The sequence below is a fragment of the Sinocyclocheilus anshuiensis genome, unplaced genomic scaffold (assembly GCF_001515605.1).
Source record: "Sinocyclocheilus anshuiensis isolate Anshui unplaced genomic scaffold, SAMN03320099.WGS_v1.1 scaffold2334, whole genome shotgun sequence".
Classification (NCBI taxonomy): domain Eukaryota; kingdom Metazoa; phylum Chordata; class Actinopteri; order Cypriniformes; family Cyprinidae; genus Sinocyclocheilus; species Sinocyclocheilus anshuiensis.
The window spans coordinates 106488-127801 of NW_015558923.1; the positions used below are offsets into that span (position 1 = coordinate 106488).

Here is a 21314-nt window from a genome sequence, read left to right on the forward strand (position 1 = left end):
TCTATGGAAACTAATTTATTATCTCCGCGAGCGATCGCAGTTTGAGTATAGTTCTGTGTAAATGCATAGATAAACTGCGCTGTCAGCAGGCATTTCATAATCTAGAACGACAAAAACATTATTAGTAATTCTGATATAACATGCCAGTTGATAAATGCAATAAAATACAAGGTTTTGTTTGTTATATTTCAATATTCCAGAGAATATTATTCAGTTAATTAACATCATTCAGTGAATTATTCTTCACTCTTTAGCCTATTAAACCGCTTATAAACCTACTAAAACTGTAGTTTAAAATGAAGTTGATATGACTCCTTTCATTTATTTATTTTCTCCATTTGAAAACATTAGACCTATATTTATTTTGCTTATTGTTAATATTAGTGTTGCTGCTGATGCTTTAAATAAAATGTGTTTTTATTGTAATATGAAGATTCAATTTAACATGAAAGACTGGTAATTTTCTACACTTTTTTTTTTTTTAAGATGGCTGAAAGGAAGAAAAACCAAAGTATGGACTTACTTCACTCAGTCATTTATTTACTTTATAACAGTAAATAAATATCGGTTCTGCGTATCAGTTATCGGGCACATAAACACGTAAATAATTGGTATCGGTATCGGTTATAAAATATCAATATCGGTCGATCACTAAAAATAATCCATGTGACATCAGTGGTTCATCCGCAATTTTACGAAGCTACGAGAATACTTTTTGTGCGCAAAAGAAAAAAAAATAACGACTTTATTCAACAATTCGTCTCCTCCGCATCACCCTTGTGCCATTTTGAAGAGTATCTGCTGGCCGTAAAACAACGTATGCTGTTCTGTGTCAGCTGCGTCACGCCAGTTCTGTTTCCTACATTGTTGTGATTTGATCTGAACGGAAACAGCGTATCCGCGTGGTGCAGCTGACACAGAACAGCATACGTTGTTTTACGTCCAGCAGATAGCAGCTCTCAGATTCCATCAAAAATATCTTAATTTGTGTTCCGCAGATGAATGAGGTTTGAAACGACATGAAGTTGAGTAATTAATGACAGAATTTTCATTTTTGGGTAAACTAACCCTTTAATATGAGATTGTACATAGAAACACACACACAACAAAAACACTCAGAACACCTTAGCAACCACATGGCAATGCCCTAGCAAGCACCTACAACACCTAGTGAGTTCCGCACAAGCAAGAACCAAAAATCACTAACATTTCTTCACAAAATGTAAAAAAAATCTAGTTCAATAAGAGGTTATTCACACAGAACACATTTTTGCAGGTAGTGAAATGAAAAAATTGCAAGGTCTAAAGTTGATCTTTTAACTTGTATGTGTTTTTAAAATGCCATGTCATGCACAAGACGAGAATGCAACAGTCAAAGACATTCATCTAGCACATTTTTACATAGAGAAACAAAAAAAGCAGTGCAGTGGAATGCAAAAACGTATTCTGCTTGAACGCCCTCTAAAACTAAAATTTGACTAATACTGTCATCTGGCAACTTTATGAAAATAAAAGTTTCTAGTATGTGTGTGTGATTGAGTGTGTGACCGTCCGGCCTCACCATATCCTAATTGTGTTTAAATGAAATGCACAATGTCATATTAATGAGCCAGCATGTCGTTCCAATACAATCTCGCCCTCTTTTCACCTCCTATCTCTCCATCTTTCACTGTCTCTCTCTCTCTACGGAGGAGGAAACAGACACACAAAGACACTCACGGGCTTGTTAATCACAGTTCCACGAGGGGGTCCTGGAGGCAGAGGTCATCGCTGTTATGAGCTAGTCTGCCTTTCAACATCATGATTAATTTGCATCTGCATGACAGTTGGTGGCTGGTTCTGTGCAAAGGCGTCCAACCCCACAGACCCTTTACTCGGCTCTATTATCGGTTTAAAATATACATATAATACAAATAACTTTCTTATAATTGCCTCCTAAGGACACAGTAGCAAAAATGGCCAAAGGCCTCTTTCCTCTGAAACAGATATTCTGCATTTTGATCATTTTAGAGACACTTAATAAATCTTTCATTTTCAGCTGACAATTCCCCTGCATAAAGAACCACTTTTTAAAATCCAATTTCCTTTTGAAATAATAATAATTATAAATAATAATATATTATTAAATAATATAAAACGTAATATTTATTTTCCTTCTAAATGAGCACCCTGCAATCCTATTATATTTCAAACTAAATTCAATTAAAGCAATATTTATGGAAAAAATATGAAACTCTGTTGCAGATATACTACATTTTACAACAAGGTGTAATATCAAAAACAGTGACCTTGAAACTAACCATTTTAACATTACTATCAAAAAGAACACAGTAAGGGGCCATTCACGCAGAACCCGTTTTACATCAGGGGAAAGAAAACATTTTTTTTTTATGACACTCCAGGGCCAAAAAGCTTTAAAAGTTACATTTTCAGCATGATCTGTCTCAGCAATTTAACAGCGCTCGTCAATATCAAAATAACCGAGATGGTTAATCAAATCAAAGTAGGCAGGGTTTAATGTTCACAGAAGCAGAGCGCGAATTCCAACACGAAGCATCAGTTTAACGTTGAAAGAGAGCTGGAAGTTGCAAATAATTTAATACTAGTCAACTGTTTTATGACAGAAATGTTAAATGAACGACAGCTATATCCAGTGATGCAAACTGCTCAAATTTTTTTTCAAATATGGCCATTTTGAGAGAGAGAGAGTGTGTGAATTTCTTCTATCTGTGCATCTCTCTCTGCAAACAATGAAGCTGTGACTTTAGTTACTTCAAAAACAATGATTTTTACCACCTCGTTAAAGAGAAGTATGATGTAGCAATTCAGTATCAAATCTATTTTATCAATAAAAGTCACGGGGCAGCGTTGACAACAAGTTTCCTGAATGTTTCTGTGTGTGTGCGCAGCACGGTTGGCTATAAATATATAAAGTTAGTACAGTCCAATGTTCAAGACATGGTTATGGCCTTCCGAGACACCTCAAAATATGCAAGATGGAAGAATGGAAAAGCAGCACAGTAAAATGCAAAAACGTGTTTTGTGTGAACAGCCCCCTAAGGAATGATTCACATAAAACACAAGTTTTAAAAACACAAGATGCTGGGCAAGTTGCATTTTTCTCATTTGAGTGCCATATTTTTTAGAACCTTTAAAAAAAAAAAAAAAACACAATACACATAAGCACAAAGGTCAAACACATTTGTATAGTGAATGGAAAAGCACTGCAGTGGAATGCAAAAATGTATTCTTTGTAAACGGCCCTATAGTTCTATGATAACCTACTGTTCAGTGAGTGATAGTCATCTGAGCTGTATCAATGAGGAAGTGAACTGTCTGAGCGACAGAGTCATTAAAATGCACCAACTGAGAGTTCCATTGGCAAATTGGACCTGTATGTTTGCTTTTGCGTGCACAGAAAGGACAAAGCAATAGAAAGTTTAAATCCAGACTGATATTAATCTAATGTAGTGTGCAGGTCATGCAGGATGTAGCCTACATATCACAAGCGTTCCAGGGCTACAATCGTCTCTGGTTGCCGGGCAATGAGGCACAATGCAGTTCCAGTGATGACAAGGGCTGTAATCCCGTCTCCAGGCAGAGAGTCACTTGTCATGAATCACAACTGTGGTAATCGAGATGAGATGACACCCAGACACGCCCACTACCAAACAGCCCAGCGAGCGAGCGAGCGAGCGAGCGAGCGAGAGAGAGAGAGAGAGAGAGAGAGATGGGCAGGACATATCATGACAGAATGAAAGAATAAAGGAGAGACTGGAGACATTTAAGGTACAAACGAGGAATATATCCGAGAGAGAGCTGGAAATACATAAAAGTAGCTGATAACTGGAGAATCAATGAGTGTGGTTACATATATCATCTTACATAGATTATGCTTAATAATAACCCAATACTGTGTAGGTCATGTAAATGCCTTAAAATGTATTCTTATCAGGTAAAGGTCATAAATGGTTTAAGCAAAACCTGATCAGCACACCCCCATTACTCAGATTTCAGTTTTCTTGTGGCCAGTATATTTATATACTATTCTAGTATTTATTATGTAGTATTTTTAGCTTGTGTGTGTGTATCAATTTTCCTTTTTTTTGCACGTCTGTTTATGTTTATATCTAAACTAAAAAAGCTGATTTCAAAATCTCACGTAAACATGTTTTTCCATGTGTTGTTGCGTTTTTGTTTTTATAATGAGCTGATTTTTGATTTCTCGCACTCAATGTAAATGCAGTGCTCATATGTAGCATACGAAGGACCATCCCCTTGAACAATCAGGTTTTTAACATCCTCCTGTCCACCAGCCCCAATGGCTTTAGCAAACATTTAAAAAAAACACACTGACACAAAGGTCAAACTACAGCGATCTGAAATAACCTGGTCACATCCACCACCCAGAAACACACACACCATTACTCAATCAGACAGAAACTGCATCTCAAAACATGCACATAAACACACACATCATTAAATCACAAACTCACTCTACTGCAAAGGGAGGAGCAGGGAGTCATTAAAACAAGACGAGTGGTGATAAGAAATGATTGGAAAGAGGGAATGAAAGAGTGATGGAACATTACAGACCAGCTGGAAAGTGTTTATGACCCTCACGAATAAGGAGTGCGCAGTGAAGTACACTTAATATGTGTGAAATATTCAAAGGGGCTGTTCACACACAACACTGTTTTTTGCTTAGCCAATGAAAACATGTACTAGATGGATGTCTTTGTCCCTTATAGGACCTCTCTCTTTTTCCCCCGCATCTTCCACTGTGAGCAGTGCATTTCTAAGTTGCTATGTGAGGTTAAAACTTTTTTTTTTTTTTACACTAGATACAGGTGGATGAATGTCTGTGCATAAATGTCAATGGACCAATCAGATGACTCTGGGGGAGGGATGAGCATATTTGCATATTTATAAGCATATGTACATGTTTATAGACAAGCATTTTGAATAGTTTTTATTCACAATAATGTGTAGGAGATAATAAACATGTCTTTTTTTTTTTAAATATGCTGAACTCAACATGTAGCTGTTTTACCGTATTGGCACATCATATGTGAATGGCCCCTAACAACTAAGGGGAAAAAAAGCTGTAAATATCAATCAAAACGCCACAGCGAATGATGTCATAGGGAAAATGTGACATTACATCACTGCACTCTGTTCGTCTGGAATATTATGTGTATGCAGCTGGGTTGTCGCTTTACATGTAGACTGGGACAAAATTATTATGGGTGGCCCCAATAAGTACCAGAGAGCAGGGGTTTTCAAAGTGAGGGTCTGTAGAAAAATTTGAGGAAAAAACATGTAAATTACAAAAAAGCATATTTAAATAAATTAAAGTAAATAAATAAATAAATAATACAGTACAGTACTATAATGAGTATGAAACATTGAAATGTTTGAAACTACATAATTTCTGAATAATATTTTAGACATATTTTATACAGTATAAATTGGGTCTTCATACAAGAAACCATATAGATGCCTTTTAAATTTAGGATGGGGGTCCCTCGCATGAGGATGATTATATTTGGGGGACCGCATATAAACGATTGAAAACCCCTGCCATAAAGGATCTCACTAAGAACACCTGTCACAGGGCCTCTGTGTGTGTATGGAACTGTGAAGGTCTTCCCCTGACATGTCACGGACATAGCCGCAAGATCTTACCGCAACCGCAAACTGCTCTGAACTTCGCTGAGGTCTGTGTTTTTTTCTTTTTTTTAAGAATGAACAGAAAGCGGAACGTGAGCTGGCACTGCCTGACTCGCCAACCTGCAATTGTGCATATAAATATCTTTGGCGCGTCTTAGGAGATGGCTGAATCTGCACTGACGCTGAGGGGAGAAGACAGGGTCCCCTCCCAAATGGATTGTCATATCAGATTTAGGTGTATAGGTTATTACACCCTTGGGCTACTGTTTCCAGCACTGTCGTCTGGATGGGCCGGATTGGGTTCCCGAACTCTTCTCTCTCTCTAAAACCAAACGCACACACACAAACACTCAGTCTTTATTTCCTCTTAAAACTTTCTGTATGTCATTCAGTTGGACAGCGCTCAGGTGAAAAAAAGTTCAAGGGTTAGTTCAACCAAAAATGAAAATTCTGTCAACATTTACTCACCCTCATGTTGTTCCAAACCTGCATGACCTTATTTTTCTATAGAGCATAAAAGAAGATGTTTATGTGTTTTTGTCCATACAATGGAAGTTAACAGTCACCAAAACTGTTTGGTTACCAACTTCAAAATATCATCTTTTGTGTTCCACATAAGAAATAAAGTCATACGAGTTTGGAACGACATAAACGTGAGTAAATTATGACAGAATTTTACATTTGGATGAACAAGGGATTTTCTTGTTTTTATTTTGTAACCCTATTTTGTGTTTGTAGGTAAATTCTGGTTCAGACAAAAAATCAATTTATGCCCCTTGAATTCTGACTCTTAAAAACTGTAATGTCACTGTCAGAAACCTGTCAGAAAATGATCAGGTTATTACACAAAAACACCTAAAGCTAATACCACACACATCATAGGCTAAATGTATGGACTTTATTTATAGCAACAAAGTAAAGCTCACAGCAGTGTAAAAAAGCAGACAGAGTGCTATACAAAAGAAAAGTCCAGAAACACACTTGATCTTCAGTATGACAGAGTGGGCAGGCTGTCTGTCTCGAACTGCAAATGGCAGCCACTGGGGGGAGACAGCTTTGATTTGGCCATTTAATTTGGCTAGTTGAAAGTGACTTTTAAGTACTTTACTTCCAGGGTCAAACTCCTTGAAGTAACCTAGGGGTTAAGTGTCATACTCAAGTGAATTCAATAACTCCTATTTCTAATTCACCCCTAACCGGAACTGAACCTGTGATTCCTGGAGTCAGATGCAAAACCATTAGGTTACGTTCACCTGTAGACCTAGGAGAGGACAAAAGTCTCATTTATTAAGCCTTCCGAGCTCAATGAACGTGCTTTAACTGGGCTAACCTGCACAATTTGTACAAGAACTGTCATTTCAATTTAATTATTTTACTATTCATTAACCTACTTTAAAAAGGTGCATGGGGGTGTCACAAAGATGTAAAGACACTTTTGCTTCAATAAAACAGCTTTACACGTAGGACTATAATGAGAGGGATTACAAGAAAACATCAACCATCATCCTATTGATTTATTAAAGCGACTTGACTTGTATTGCTTCTCAATTAACAAACTGAACAGGTCGGTACTGCAGATTACCCAGCAGTTCCTGCAGGGTGCAAACTCATCAAAACTCCATGTGGTCTTTTAATTTGTCCTCTGAGAGCCATTTATGTTAATGATCTGCATCACTATAAGCAGGTGATACTCAAGTGAGTGAATATTGAATATGAATCATGAATATTGATCAGGTTAGGTTAGAACTGACTGTTTGAAGTGCAGATGATAGCATACTGGCACTAGTCGGGAAGTCAGTTAAGAAATGCTACTATGCTGAAGGCTTGGTTTCATTAACATTAATTGGATCACATGCCAGATCATTCTAAAGAGGTTACCAAGCAATTTCAGTGTGACCTTATCAATATTCATTAACTAACTCTTATCCATTTAAAGTTTTTTTTTTTTTTTATTGGCCCCATGAACACTAGATGTACATACATGTTGGTTACGGTAAGTCCAATTTATTTCCGTGAACTGGTTCATTTGAACAAAAAAAATATTTTACGTCACTTCATTGTCGCTGACACTGGAATGGCATATTTATGTGCTCTAAAAAATTCCAAATAAGTTAAACAGCATTTTTTATGTCCCATTTCAGTTTCTTGCAGTTTCTTATTACTGTATGTGCATTTACAGTAAAGCACTAAAATTAATATCTCACCTGAAAAATGTTTGCATGTTCTAATAATATTCCTATTTATTACAATCAGTTCTGTTTCATTTGCGTGTTAATAAAACTGTCCAGACTACAGATCAAAAGTTTGGGGTTGGTATTCTTTTTTTATTATTATTATTATTTTTTTTTTTTTAAAGAGGTCATATGATGCTGCTAAAAAGAACATTATTTTGTGTATTTGGTGTAATGAAATGTGTTTATGCGGTTTAAGGTTCAAAAAACACATTATTCTCCACATACTGTACATTATTGTTTCTCCTCTATGCCCCGCCTTTCTGAAACGCGTCAATTTTTACAAAGCTCATCAGTCTGAAAAGCGAGGTGTGCTCTGATTGGCCAGCTATCCAGTGCGTTGTGATTGGCCGAATACCTCAAGCATGTGACGGAAATGTTACGCCCCTCACCATACTGTGATGCCCTGTCCGGCTGGAGCGACAAGACAAAAACATGCTTTCACAATGAAACAGCGTCACACACGGCGGGCTAGAGTGAGCGGCAGCAGCCTAGAGTGAGCAGAGGCCGGCGGCTAGAGTGAGGAACAGCCGGCGGGCTGAGTGGGCGGAGGCTGGTGGGCTTGAGAACAGCGCGGCCGGCGAATTCGACGAAGGAGCGGCAGGCGGGCTTGCGGCAACCACATGTGACGACCCAAATCGCATCATATGACCCCTTTAAATAAGTTTCTTATGCTCACCAACGTTGCATTTATTTGGTTAAAATGGTTAAAAACGCAATAAAATAGTAGTATTGTCAGATATAATTTATATATTGTTATTTTAAATATTATTTTAATGCAGTTTTCTATTTGAATACATTTTGAATTGTAATTTATTCCTGTGATGGTAAAGCTGAATTTTCAGCATCATTACTCCAGTCTTCAGTGTCACATGATCCTTCAGAAATCATTCTCATATGCTGATTTGGTGCTCAAACATTTATTAGCCTATTATTGCACATTATAATAAAATGCTGTTTATTACAACTCTGTTTAATATGCGTGTTGATAAAACTGTCCTATGTTTCCAGTATGTTTTTTATTTGTAACAATTGTTTTATTTGTAACATTTATTTGTAATAATCAGCTATTAATGTAACGTTAACTGACGTTTATTAAAGTAACTATCGAGTTTAATGAGTCAACTGACTTAAGAACCGCTTGGACTGATTCGTGATCAAATTGTTCAGACTGGTTTTGTGAACCAGTTTGACAGATTCATTAAATAGATCCGACTAAACACAGAAGTTATTTGTTCAAGAATCACACCTAGCTGCCTTGGCGGCCAGAGGAAGACATACTGTAAATGTAACACAGTACCTGGCGGTGTTAAGCAGAGGGTGTTTTGTTCCCACCAGCTTCCTGACATGCATGGCCACATTGCTGAGCTCGTCACTGAGTAAACAGCGTAAACTCATCAATGAAGTTGGATATCCTACGATCTTCTCAGCATCAGACACCACTTTAGTCCAGTTAGATGGAGATGGGTTGGAAAAAATACTTAGATGCCTCCATCCAATGTAAGAAAGCCGTGACCTCCAAGCCATTTTAAAAACAAAAACAGAAAATAATAGACCAGTTATTTAAATGTATGAATGTTCATTGGTACTTTCAGATTGAAGTTCACATCAGAGATCTGACACGCTCTTTTAATAGTGTCAAATCCAGCAGCCTCTGCCCTCCCAATGTCACCTCCTTAGGGAAGAAAACATCCTCTTCTTTTACACAGAAGTCGCCTCCACTGAACGAGCGATGGTCCTTAGTTAATGCAAGTACATTAGTCCAAACCGATAGTCCGTGCAGGTTTCTGCGTGTCCAGTTGTACAACATTAAACTCTCAAGTTTTGACAGCGGCACCGGGTCGCCATCTTTTACGAATCAGTTTACGGCTTGTCGTAAATACTGCGCGGTTAACCCCTTCGTCACCAAAACCCAATTAAACAAACTGAAGGAAATGTGAAAAACAGTCTGTTTTAATATTCATAAATACATTTCTTTTATTTAATTAGTCGACTGGAACAGCAGATTTTTGTTCTCACCACAAACACAGTTTTTTTTTCTTGACACAGTCACAGTCAACTTTTCCAAGCTGGTATCTGCCAAATTTGGGTTGTGTGACAAAAATGTGCATCAAAATACTTTAATTACACTCACAGCCTTTGATAAATGGAAATTATGCATTTTCTCCTGCCTTTTAAAGGTTGATAAGCCATCCTAAATATGTGTGATTACATGGTTAGTTGGATTTTAGGATTTGCATTTACCATTGTTTCTAGTCCAGGGGTGCCCAGACTCGGTCCTGGAGGGCCGGTGTCCTGCAGAGTTTAGCTCCAACCCCAATTAGACACACCTGAACCAGCTAATCAAGCTCTTACTAGTCATACTAGAAACTTCCAGGCAGGTGTGTTGAGGCAAGTTGGAGCTAAACTCTGCAGGACACCAGCCCTCCAGGACCGAGTTTGGGCACCCCTGTTCTAGTCTGTTGTGTACGACCCTATTAGAACAGACATGCAACCCATTTTTGGGTTGTGACCCACCGTTTGAGAAACACTACTCTGTATTGCATGTCGTAGTGTGATTATTCTGGATTTGTGATAATGCCCATACTGAGATCACGCCATTCAAATGAATCCCATGGGATAACAATGTTGACTTCAGCTGTATCAACTGTTAAAAGCCAGGAGAGAATTTCACTTAAGCGCAAGAACCTTAATGATGTCCAAAATTACTTTTTACACAGTCCGAATTGTGTAATTGATGGATAATGTTCTTCTTTTGACACTGTGGCCTTTGTTGGGAAATTCACATTTTCAAACCTATCACAGATGGTGACACTGTTGTTGGCCACAATGTTACCACCCAGACAGAAGTTACTTTTCAGGGTTACTGTGTCTGAAGCAGAAAGGAGTTGACACATTTCACATTTCATTTTGAAAACGTTTTTATGATTATCTACTTTACTTCAACTGAACTCAATAGTGGGCTTGCATGAGGTTAACATGTTAAGACCATTAGCCCAGTTCAATCTGTTAAACTGATGTCTTGGGTCAAACTAGTAAATTTGTACTATCCTATTTGACTCTATTGCAGTGCATCTTTCATTACATCTCTTGAGGCTGATCAAGATTCTGGAAACACGTACGCCGGGAACATTATTTTAGTGCCATGAGTGTTACCATGATATTGTTTTGTAATTGTCCAAATAAAATCTGTAAGACCTAAAATGTTACTACTATATACATTTGACAGTAAAGTAAATCAGTAATATATTTTATCTGTTTTAACAATGTATTTGTGGCCTTTTTTAACCTGAGATTAAGAGTATAAGATTGTAAGATCATGGATTGCTCATTACAAGGATTAAACTGGCAATTTTTGTTAATCATAATGCCACACCACCCCATTCTGTAGACATGAAAAGAAGTTATAGGTTTGAGAATAATGAGGGGGAAACAAACTGTTGATTACACATTCACACATGCTGCTGTGGGCATAGAGAGAGAGACTGACAGAAAGGGAAAAATCAAGGGCCACTCTGCTCTCCTCTCTCTTTGAAATTCAATCAATTCGACCTTCTATTTAAGACTGGGTTGCATTACTTTAATCAACAACACATGGCACATGAATCTCAGATTCCCCACTCACCTATTTTACAGTGAACTGTCTCAGAAGTTATTTACCAAAAGTCTATACGGTTACTCTGACAGATGCCCTCATCATCACAAATATAATGGCACTTCCAACAACTTTTAATTTCTGAACAGGATCGATGAAACCCTCCTCCTTCTTTTAGGGCTTCCAGAGAATTTCCAGATCATACCACACCCATTTCATGCTGTCTCTGGGTTTTTGATATCTGGTTAGTCTGAAGCTACTTATCTGGTGCATAAACCATGAACCAAACCAGTCCAGCCTTAGAAAATGTTTCCTGAGCATCTCTGAAATGCCAGCCTTTCCTCTGCCTTATTCTGTTTAAAACCTTCACGTTTAGCATAAAGTTCTGCTCATTTGTCAGCAAACACCTCCACAGGTTAAAAAATGGATGTTTACTGCATTTACAAATCCTCCACTCAGTCTTTTTAATGGCACTCAATGAAATTATACCAACGCCTAAATAATCAACCATCTGCTACACGATTCCTGCAGTAGAGCTCTGCTTTTTGAGTATCCACATTCAATTCACCTGTCGTTCTTTATTTGCTGCAGTACAGTGTTTGATCACTGCTTCATTTGTCTTTTCGATCTAATCTTTGTCATTCTTTCAATTGTTGTCACTTATGATTAATTAACAAATTAAAGCTGTAATCATCGCGTAATTAAGAGGTCTGCTGTGCTCCATGAAGTAATTTAATCAAACCAAAACTTCACAAGCAACATTTGTCTTTCTATAGAGTTGTCTTCGATAAAACTGGAGGCAACCAAGACAGCAAGCTATTGTGGTATGTTTGAAAGTTCCTGTTCAACCGTAGTATCTAGTTTGTGGTAGGTAAACCTCAGTGCATAAAGAGGAATTCATGGGAAAAACATCACAGACAATAAGTCAGTTTAACATATAGTATGTTTGGCTTTTATATGCGAATTGAAAACTCAAGGTTCATGCTTGATATGCACAACAGAATTGTCATAGCCCCATTTAATTAAAGAGCAGTGGTCTTAATTTAAAGAAGCATAAAATTAATCCAAGGAAAAATGACAATAATGTAGTTATTAAACAACTGAGAGCAATCGGCACTGGAAACCCACTTGTGTGTACTTTTCAAACGATCGTTTTGTACTTTTTTAATTCCTGAAAAGATTGAGCGGAGGCAAGGTTGACCCTCATTTGGTGGCTGCTGTGTGTTTCAGTGGAGAGCTGTATTTTGCATAGACTCTGTGGGTGATCCGAGTCACATTTAAAGATAGTACGAGGTGAGTTTCTGAATTCAGTTGTGGTGTGTATGTGAAATAAAGAGATGCTGCTACGGTGGACGAGACTGTTATACATACAACGGGAGAGAATATTGCATGTTCAAAGCTTCATCTGTCCCTGTGAATGTTTATTTTTCATGAACCAATGACGGATTCGGCATCCAGCTGTTTTACATCTACTTTTAATTCCTTTTGTAATACTTCCCTCTCGTAGAAATCCCATAAGTATCTTTTTGAAATGGAGACACACTAACACACGCATTTTCTCTCACACACACACTTGAGAGGACACAATACACACACAATATAAACAAGCAAGGATTACAATGAGAACAGAAAAGGCTGATGTTGTCTCATGACCACACTTTTTCCACCAGGCATTTCCCAAGAGATGTAAATTCCATCCTCTAATCTTATTTGTCATTGCATATTAGAGCCTTACTTGTGTTTACGAACCATATTCCTCTGCACTTGATACACAAGGCTAAGAGCTATGGAATCGAATCGGAGTGAAAGCCAATCCACGCTGGAGAAAACACCGTTTGGCCTGTTCGAGAAACGGGCTGAAGCACCTCCTCTAGTATCAAGAGGGGTAACAGTATCCTTGCTAGAATGTAACTGTTTATCATGGGCTAATGTTCGGCAGGGGCTGCCAGAGCTGTGTGTGCTAAACAATGCACTCATTCAGGCCGTCGCGCATCTGCTAGTGATCTGGGACGGGACGTCGATACGCTCTCAAGGACGACGGCCTCTGGTCCGATCCAGAGGAGAGAGGAGGTCTTGTGCCATCCTACCCTACATGTGCCATGCTTGAGAGCCAATTCACCAGTGGACAGGAGATGGAGAAAACGAGAAGGAGGGAAATGGGGAGTGATTTATTGAGGGTTAAACATACAGATTATTCTCTTTCTTAGAGAAAAACTTTGTAAAAGTAGTCTATGCGACTTTCATCTGCAGCTTAACAGTCCATTAACTCTTTCTGTCCAGACTTTTAGGCTCCATCTTCCTCACAGAACCCAAGGTTTGATTCACGGAGAGCAGCCTTAACTTAATACTGAAGTAAAAGTGATGAAGAGACTTACGATGTGATTTGTTTGTTGCAGGTTGACCTCTTCGTGCACTCCAAGATGTCCTCAAAGTGGTTCTTAACCAGTAGATTATGACCCCAATATGGGTTCAGTTCTTTTCTGATAGGGTTGAAGGATAGCAGGTGAAAACATTTTTTTAAAACTCATACAATCATGCGTAGATAGCAATATGAAAAGAAAATGCTTCCCATATATTTTGTTGTTGGTGTCAAAGTTCATGTATCAGTTAAAAAATTATAATGATGATGATGATGATATTTTGCTGCAAATTCACCTGGCTTGTTCCATGTTTTTACTTTATACAAATTCAACCACACTGAAAATTTGTAAGATTTACGTTGAAACAATTTTCACTCAGAAATTGCTAGCAAATTTCGCAAATGATTACAAAGAAAGGACAAATAACTCAATGATAAAACAAATTTATGCTGAAAGACTTAAAAGAACGCGTTTTCTTGTAAAACACTTTTACAGTGCATGTTCTGTCATTTATGGATTATGGATTTTCTGTTTTCTTATTGTTGGAACTGTCAAAAATAGTCATCAAAAAAAATAATGTCTGATTTAAGATTTATTTTTCACTTATCTCATGCTTCAGTACAGATATGACACTTTTGTGTGTGTGAGAGAGAGACTGAAAAAATACCTCAGACAAGCTAAATTAAGAGAGTTTTTAGGGACATTTAAGTGGGACCACAGAGTTTAAGAAATAATATATAGGCATACATATCTCTTACTTGTAACACATTTGTTTTGCCCCTGTAAAGTCTTTGTCTGTCACTCACACACACCTTCAGAGTGGGTTTTAATTACCTGCAGATATCTGTCTCATAAACACTAACACCCATTATGATAATTCCACCCATTCAAAGATGTTTAATTAAAAGGAAATGATTAGGACCCCTTGGCTGTTTTATTTCCATTAACTGTCTTGTATGTCAATATCAAGCACCCCCTGCGGAGCGCTGATAACGCGATAACACATCAGACAACGGCACCTATTCACTCCTATCGCGCGACAACCTCCGCCACGCGTGGAGTCCTGAGTGAAAACCGATCTGTGGAAAATTGGGGAGGAAATAGCCTTCCCGGGATCAGCGTGGCCGTATATAATTACGGTGGAGGCCCCTCCCCCTGTCTGGCTCGCTCTTTTTTCTCAACCTCTCGGTTGGCTTTCCGAGAGGGCTTGATCCTACTCACGCTCAAAGCGCTGAGAAATAGCAGGCAGAAGATGGCTGACTCTACCGGGCACGGTGAGCCCGCAGCAGCAGCAGCATCAACTTCACTGGGGCTTCTCATGTGCCTGCCATTCGCTGCCACTCCGCAACTCTGAAACGGCCCCGCCTCGCTCCGTGCCGTGCGCCCGCGGGGTTTTGCCCCCAAATATTGACAGAGATTTAAAGAAAACATGGCTGAGATGGAGAAAGAGGGAAGACCTCCGGAAAACAAGAGGAGCAGAAAGACAGCTCACCCCGTGAAGAGGGAAATTAACGCAGAGATAAAGGTAGGTTGTGCGTGCGCTCTCTCTCTCACTGGCGCCCATAAAGGCTTGTCATTTTTGGATGCGTTGAGCGCACCGCCGCTCCGCCCTCGGATTGAATATAGAGATCCGATTCATTCAAGCGCTGTGTGTTTGGGGTTAATCAGCTAACTTTGATTTTTTTTTTTCTGGGGTGCAGAACAGGTCTGCATTATTTTCCTCCCGTTTCTTTTTTTGAGCTTAATTCACACACCTTCCAAACCACTCTAGTCTTGCTTTCCATTGCTTGCGATGATCTATTTTGTTTATATTGCATTATGGATTTTATTTAAACACATTTTTATGTGCTTTTCTATGTCATGTGCGCGTAAAGTATAAAATGTCCACAGTCACATCACGAGAAGGTTTAGAATGAAATCCCCTCGCTGGCTCCACTGTAGTTGATGGAAAATCCAGTGCGTCAGACTCCGCGTCAAACTGCTGCGTTACTACTACTACTAGCGCGTTACTATCACTCTGCTAAACAACACAAAAGCATGAGAACAGAGTAAAACTCAATAATGAAATAGAAAACATGTTGGAAGGGTGCAGCTGTTCTGATGGGAAGCGCTGGTCACTCCAGATGTTCATCTGTTCAACACTGACTGAGCGCTGTCTGCTCGTGACAAATGCACATTTAAAAAGCGTTTTGGGGTATTTGGTATATGCAATCATAGTTTGGTTCATTCAAGAACTAGGAGATTCTTTCACTTTTTTGTTCTGTTTGAGCAGAGCCGTGCGTTAGTATGGTTTGAAGGCGCACACAGGCGCTTTGTCTCCTGGTTTTGTGGTGCTCATTGTCTGAAGCGTTTGCATCAGCTGCCATGCAGCCTAATGTTTTGGAAACGCCAGAATTTATCTGTGCTCTTTATCTGATCAAGCTACATTCATTCTGATAGCACCATCGTGGTATACAGGGACGCATTTAATTAGTGTTATTAATAATTTGATAACGTGTTTCGGTCACTAAACGCGTGTGTGGCTTTGGTGAATTTGCTCCGTTCGCTTTCTTTCTTGTCGGTGATTATTTGACGGAACCTGCGCGAGGCTCTCCGGTCCGCCGGGGCTCTAAATTTGACAGATATTGATCGACCTGTAGCGGAGATACACGCATGCGTCTCCCCGGTCTCCTTAAACGCCACCGATCTTTCAGTTTGACTCATACACACACACACACACACACACACACACACACACACACACACATACAAGAGAGGGATGCAATGCTGCCCTTGCAGAAACTGGCTTATTCTGGAGCTGTTACGTGTGAGATGTGAATTATTGGGGGTTTGAGGAGCCAGAAACCTCTTAATTAGTCAGTCATTGTTTAAAAATAATGTGTCAGTTGTTATATAGTTATTGTTAGTTATGTTTAGAATTATTTATTTACGATTATTATACATTTTTGAATTATGAATCTTGAAGTTTCATTCAGGTTATTCTGTTTGACTTCATCTAACCTTGCATTTTCATTAAAAAATCATCAGGGTCTATAGACTATAGAGGTCCTAGCTGTGATATCATTTCCTGTTTATGTAAAATGAGAACAAAACAGCTGCATGCATGTTGGTTACATCACTGACTTTGACTTGGCTTACAATTTTTTTTAAATTAATACTTAATTAAAATAAAATGACTACTGTTTTTATAAAAATAATAATAAAAAATAATGAAAATTTAATTTCGAGAATGTCAGCCTTTTAATGACACCTTTTCCTTTTTTGCAGTCTCCTGATCATTACACCACTTAGATGTTTTTGAATATCAAATTTTAATTTTAATTTATAAACTGAAAACATTTTCATCGTCATCATCAAGTTATTTATTATCTGTGTGAATATTACTTGCAATTGTAATTCATTGTAAAAAAAAACAAGTAAAGTGTAATAGATTTGGACAAAAAGAAAAAGTTTTTGAAAAAGATTTCTTTTTATTTTATTTTTTTTAAGTGTTGAGGAGGTTTGCTGTTTCAATGAACTGAATTGAAAATACATCGCTGCCTATGTAACATGTTTACATTGTCTTTCACATGGCTGACCTTTCCTTTAATAAGGAATCAATTTTTGTACAGCCAGTTTTTTTCAGAAAGGGATTGGAACAAATACCTTGCTTCTCAAATGGTGTGAATCTTCCATTTGCTGAAATCATTTTTGCTTGTTTTCCGTTATGTTCTTTCCATTCACGTACTAAAAGTAGAACCAATAAAAACCTGTCAAAATCATTATCAAATATATTGGCAAAAAATATTAAAATTATTATTTTTAAAATTATTAAAAATTGGTATTCTGTCCGCTTATGGAGACCTTGAGGACAAAACTCGACTCAAGCTGTAATATACCCATTTGGATTACTAAATTGGAGATTCAAATATGGCAAGAATAAAGGTGGAGTTGGGCAGATGGAAGGATGCTGGAAAATTGTCACCTGAGTGAGGTAGACAGCGGCTTATAGAACTCAGTTTAAAGACTGTGGCTTATAACAGCTTGTGCACTACTCATCTTTAATACATTGAATTTAGTGCACAATTTAGTGATTTCTCCCAAAACTTCAAATCTGTCACACACTTTCATCTTTGTTCTCTTCTGTAATTTACTATGCTCATCTCCAAAGGTCTGTGGTGAGTGTTGGGCTTGTCAGGGGTGTTGTGTGTACCAGTCAGGCACAAGTCTGTCATTTTATCCGTAGAGTTGTCATTTTTACCACAGGGCTGTGGATGAAGCTGATCTCTGCCTTGCTTTTGACAGAGAGAGGACCATTAAAACACATTTTAACCCACACAACTATTTTAGGGCAAACTCTCTTGACAGCATGCAACAGCAATTTACATATATATTAACATATAATACACCATAGTCATTGATAACATAGTCATACACTATATCAAAACACTGCTGGTGATCAGGCACCACCTTCTTTGGTAACATATACGAACATGCAAATAGAATATCAAATTAGCTGAGCATGCTGTGTAATGGGTGGTACAATAGTTTGTACACACATTTAAAACAAATGGATACTGTGGTATATCTTTTTTGTCATTTATAGTGTACAAGCTGGACTAAGGCATGGCATTTCACACTGATATGCTTCATCATGGCAACTTCTCAAATAACTGACAGAAGTTTAACCATAATTGCCTCAGCTATCCTGAAACACACAGGTGTTTTTCACAGACTACCAACCACAACGAACCTTCTCACCCTGTGATCAAATGCCAATAATGGCCCTTTATTTTAAGAGTCTATAATTCAAAATAGTGATCCAACAATATTGGTTTTTCAAAGATTAGTTCTTAAATTATTACATTTGGTTTCCCTAATCCTGGATACGTGGTTACATCCATACAACAACATCCCATACATCTTCACCAGACACATGCAGGTGCCCTAGATACGCCATGCACAGTGTTGGGGAGTAACTAGTTACATATAACGGCGTTACGTAATTTAATTACAAAATAAATGTAACTGTAATCCGTTACAGGTACTAAGAAGAAATGTGTAATTAAATTAGTTACTTATGAAAATGTTAACGATTACAAAGGGGATTACATTTGAATATTTACACACATCCACATACAGATTTAATTGATTTCTTTCCCAAATTGCACTGACTACTCTGAGACATACGGTCCTATAATTTCCGCGATGCGGAAAACACCCTATTACATTTCCAAAGTAACCTTCCCAACACTGGCCATGCAGTTACCACAGACAGACCACAGACACGCCGCCACAGCTGAGGGCGGTGGTCCCATGCATATGCAAACGGCGCAGATGAACAATGTGCGCGTGTCACGCCCCACGCAACATGAAAAACAGGAAACAGCAAAGCCATGGAGACAAAACAAAACTTTTCCCCAAACATTTGCGTCAACAGACACAGATCAGGTTCTGTGTAATCAAAGCTAAATTTGATATGCGGTGTAGAGTAACCAGAGGAGGGTTTAGAGCAAGGGTCTGTTTGAGGGGTCTGAGATACATGCGCGAACAGGTGTCGGTAACAGAGTGAAAATCACAGCGAGGTTGAATACTTCCATCCCAGCTGTATTATCAAATGCGTCTGCCGGCTTTCACTCACTTTTCATTCTTAAACTCCGTGAGTTCATGCTTTCCACTGTGAGCAAAACTGTCACTAGTACCCTTTCAAAAGGTACTAATAGGTTCATTTTAGATACTAATATGTACCTTTAAGCTACTAATATGTACCATTTAGGAGTAAATAAGGTACCTATTAGCTGTCACCCCAGTGACAGATTTGTACCTTTTTTTCCTGAAAGTATGTATAAATTTAGGAAGTCCAGTTGCTTGTTCTTTAAAGGTGAAGGAAAATTCTTTTCTCACAGTCACTTCCTGTTTGAGGGTCTGTACCTATGTAAAAAAAACTCCCAACATGCAGAAACAAAGCATACTGTAACACATAAAGAGCGTGTGTGTATAAATACAATCTGCGTTTTACTCTGCACTTCTCTCTTATTGCCTCAGTGAGAACTTGAGACCTGAGCATTATGAATTTCTCCCTCTCATGTATCAGATTTCCACCAACACACACACACACACCCAGCCTATGAGGAGTCCCTCGCTTTGGTGCTGTTTAAAACAAAACTGTTGAATTTTGCTCTTACTTACAAGAAATGAGACAAAGGAAAAAAGGCAAAAAGAAAGAACCAGAGAGATACGGTAAATTGTACACAATGTGGCCTTGTGGAGGATTATACCTCTGAGAGAGATACACAGAAGAGACGTCTGACAGTGTTGGCTTCATCTCCGTCTGCTTTCATGTGTAGCATGGTAAAATAAGCCCCGTGCTGGTGATTGCCCCGATGGAGAGGGGGGTGAGAGAGAGGGAGAGGAGAAAGGAATGTATACAGCAATAGGCAGCCTAAGCTGTAAAAACTGAAAGCTGAGAATACAGGCCAGATCAGATATCAAGGAAGGTAGATGGAAATGAAAGCAGAGCATAGTGGTGGTAGTGGGGGGAGAAAGAAAGAGAGAGAGTATGGAAGAGAGAAAAAGAAAGTGATATTCAGTATGAGAGAGGGACAAGTGAAAAAAGCAAGAAGGGAATGGAAAAGTGTGGGTTGGGAGGAGAGGAGAGAGAGAGAGAGAGAGAGAGAGCGAGATGAGGAAAGAGCAGTTGGTCATGTTGAAGGGAGGAGGGAATTTTATCATGGTGTACAGTGACCTACTCTTGTTACCACGCGCAGGGTGTCCGATTCCCCCCGCCGTCACAATCACGGCGAACAGAGAGGGAATGAGATTTGCTGCTTGTATCTTGTAACTTTTCTCACTGATTTTTCAGTCTAGCATGAAAAGCATTCTCTCCAAACATTACCGATTTCATTTAGTCTCTATAAGGGAGGAAGCACAGTATTTTTCTCTCTCTATCTGTTTTTTTTTTCATAGTGATTTTTTGGTTTTATCAGAGCGTGTGTAATTACCGGGCGGCCTTCAGAGGGGAGGAGTGCAGGGAATTTCAGATTGCAATTATGTGTATGGAGTAACATTTAGTGCAGAATCCAGAGCCTTTGACAGAACTCAAGCTGATCTGCAGCACTAAAGACTAACTCACAGCAGTGATGCACATGAGGATGTATGTTTTAAACTGTCAGTTTTCCTCTGTGCTTTGTAACAGTGTTTTCTAAACTTGTTTTGTAATGGTTACATGTGCATGCAGTTTGATCGGATAAAATAAAAAAACACATTCATTATAGTAAAGGATAGAATAGATTAGCGTTAAACCTTTTATTTCACTTTAATAGCTTTTTCTCCATTTTTAAAAGTGTTTAAATCGGAGATGCCTAAACTAGGGCCTGCAAGCTAAAGTTGTCCCATGATGACCTTTGAATTGGCCTGCCATGCAATATCAGGAAAAAATAAGGGGGGAAAAACATGAAGCTTGTTCATTTCATTATA

General features: G+C 38.5%; 2 protein-coding genes across 3 annotated transcripts in view; one reads left to right on the forward strand and one right to left on the reverse strand.

Moving 5' to 3' along the window:
• LOC107681545 (decaprenyl-diphosphate synthase subunit 2-like) overlaps positions 1-9766 on the reverse strand; it is a 38416-nt gene extending 28650 nt beyond the window's left edge. The window contains exons 1-2 of the mRNA XM_016477853.1: positions 9577-9766; positions 9205-9420 (exon numbers count right to left, since the gene is read on the reverse strand). Coding sequence (XP_016333339.1) covers positions 9205-9420; positions 9577-9596 — 236 coding nt within the window. The 5' untranslated portion in view covers positions 9597-9766. The remainder of the gene's footprint in view (positions 1-9204; positions 9421-9576) is intronic.
• Positions 9767-15034: 5268 nt separating this feature from the next.
• Positions 15035-21314, forward strand: part of LOC107681548 (sine oculis-binding protein homolog) — a 32096-nt gene continuing 25816 nt past the window's right edge. For both annotated transcript variants that reach the window (XM_016477857.1, XM_016477858.1), the window contains exon 1: positions 15035-15384. In XM_016477857.1, the coding sequence (XP_016333343.1) occupies positions 15289-15384 (96 nt within the window). In that variant the 5' untranslated portion in view covers positions 15035-15288. The remainder of the gene's footprint in view (positions 15385-21314) is intronic.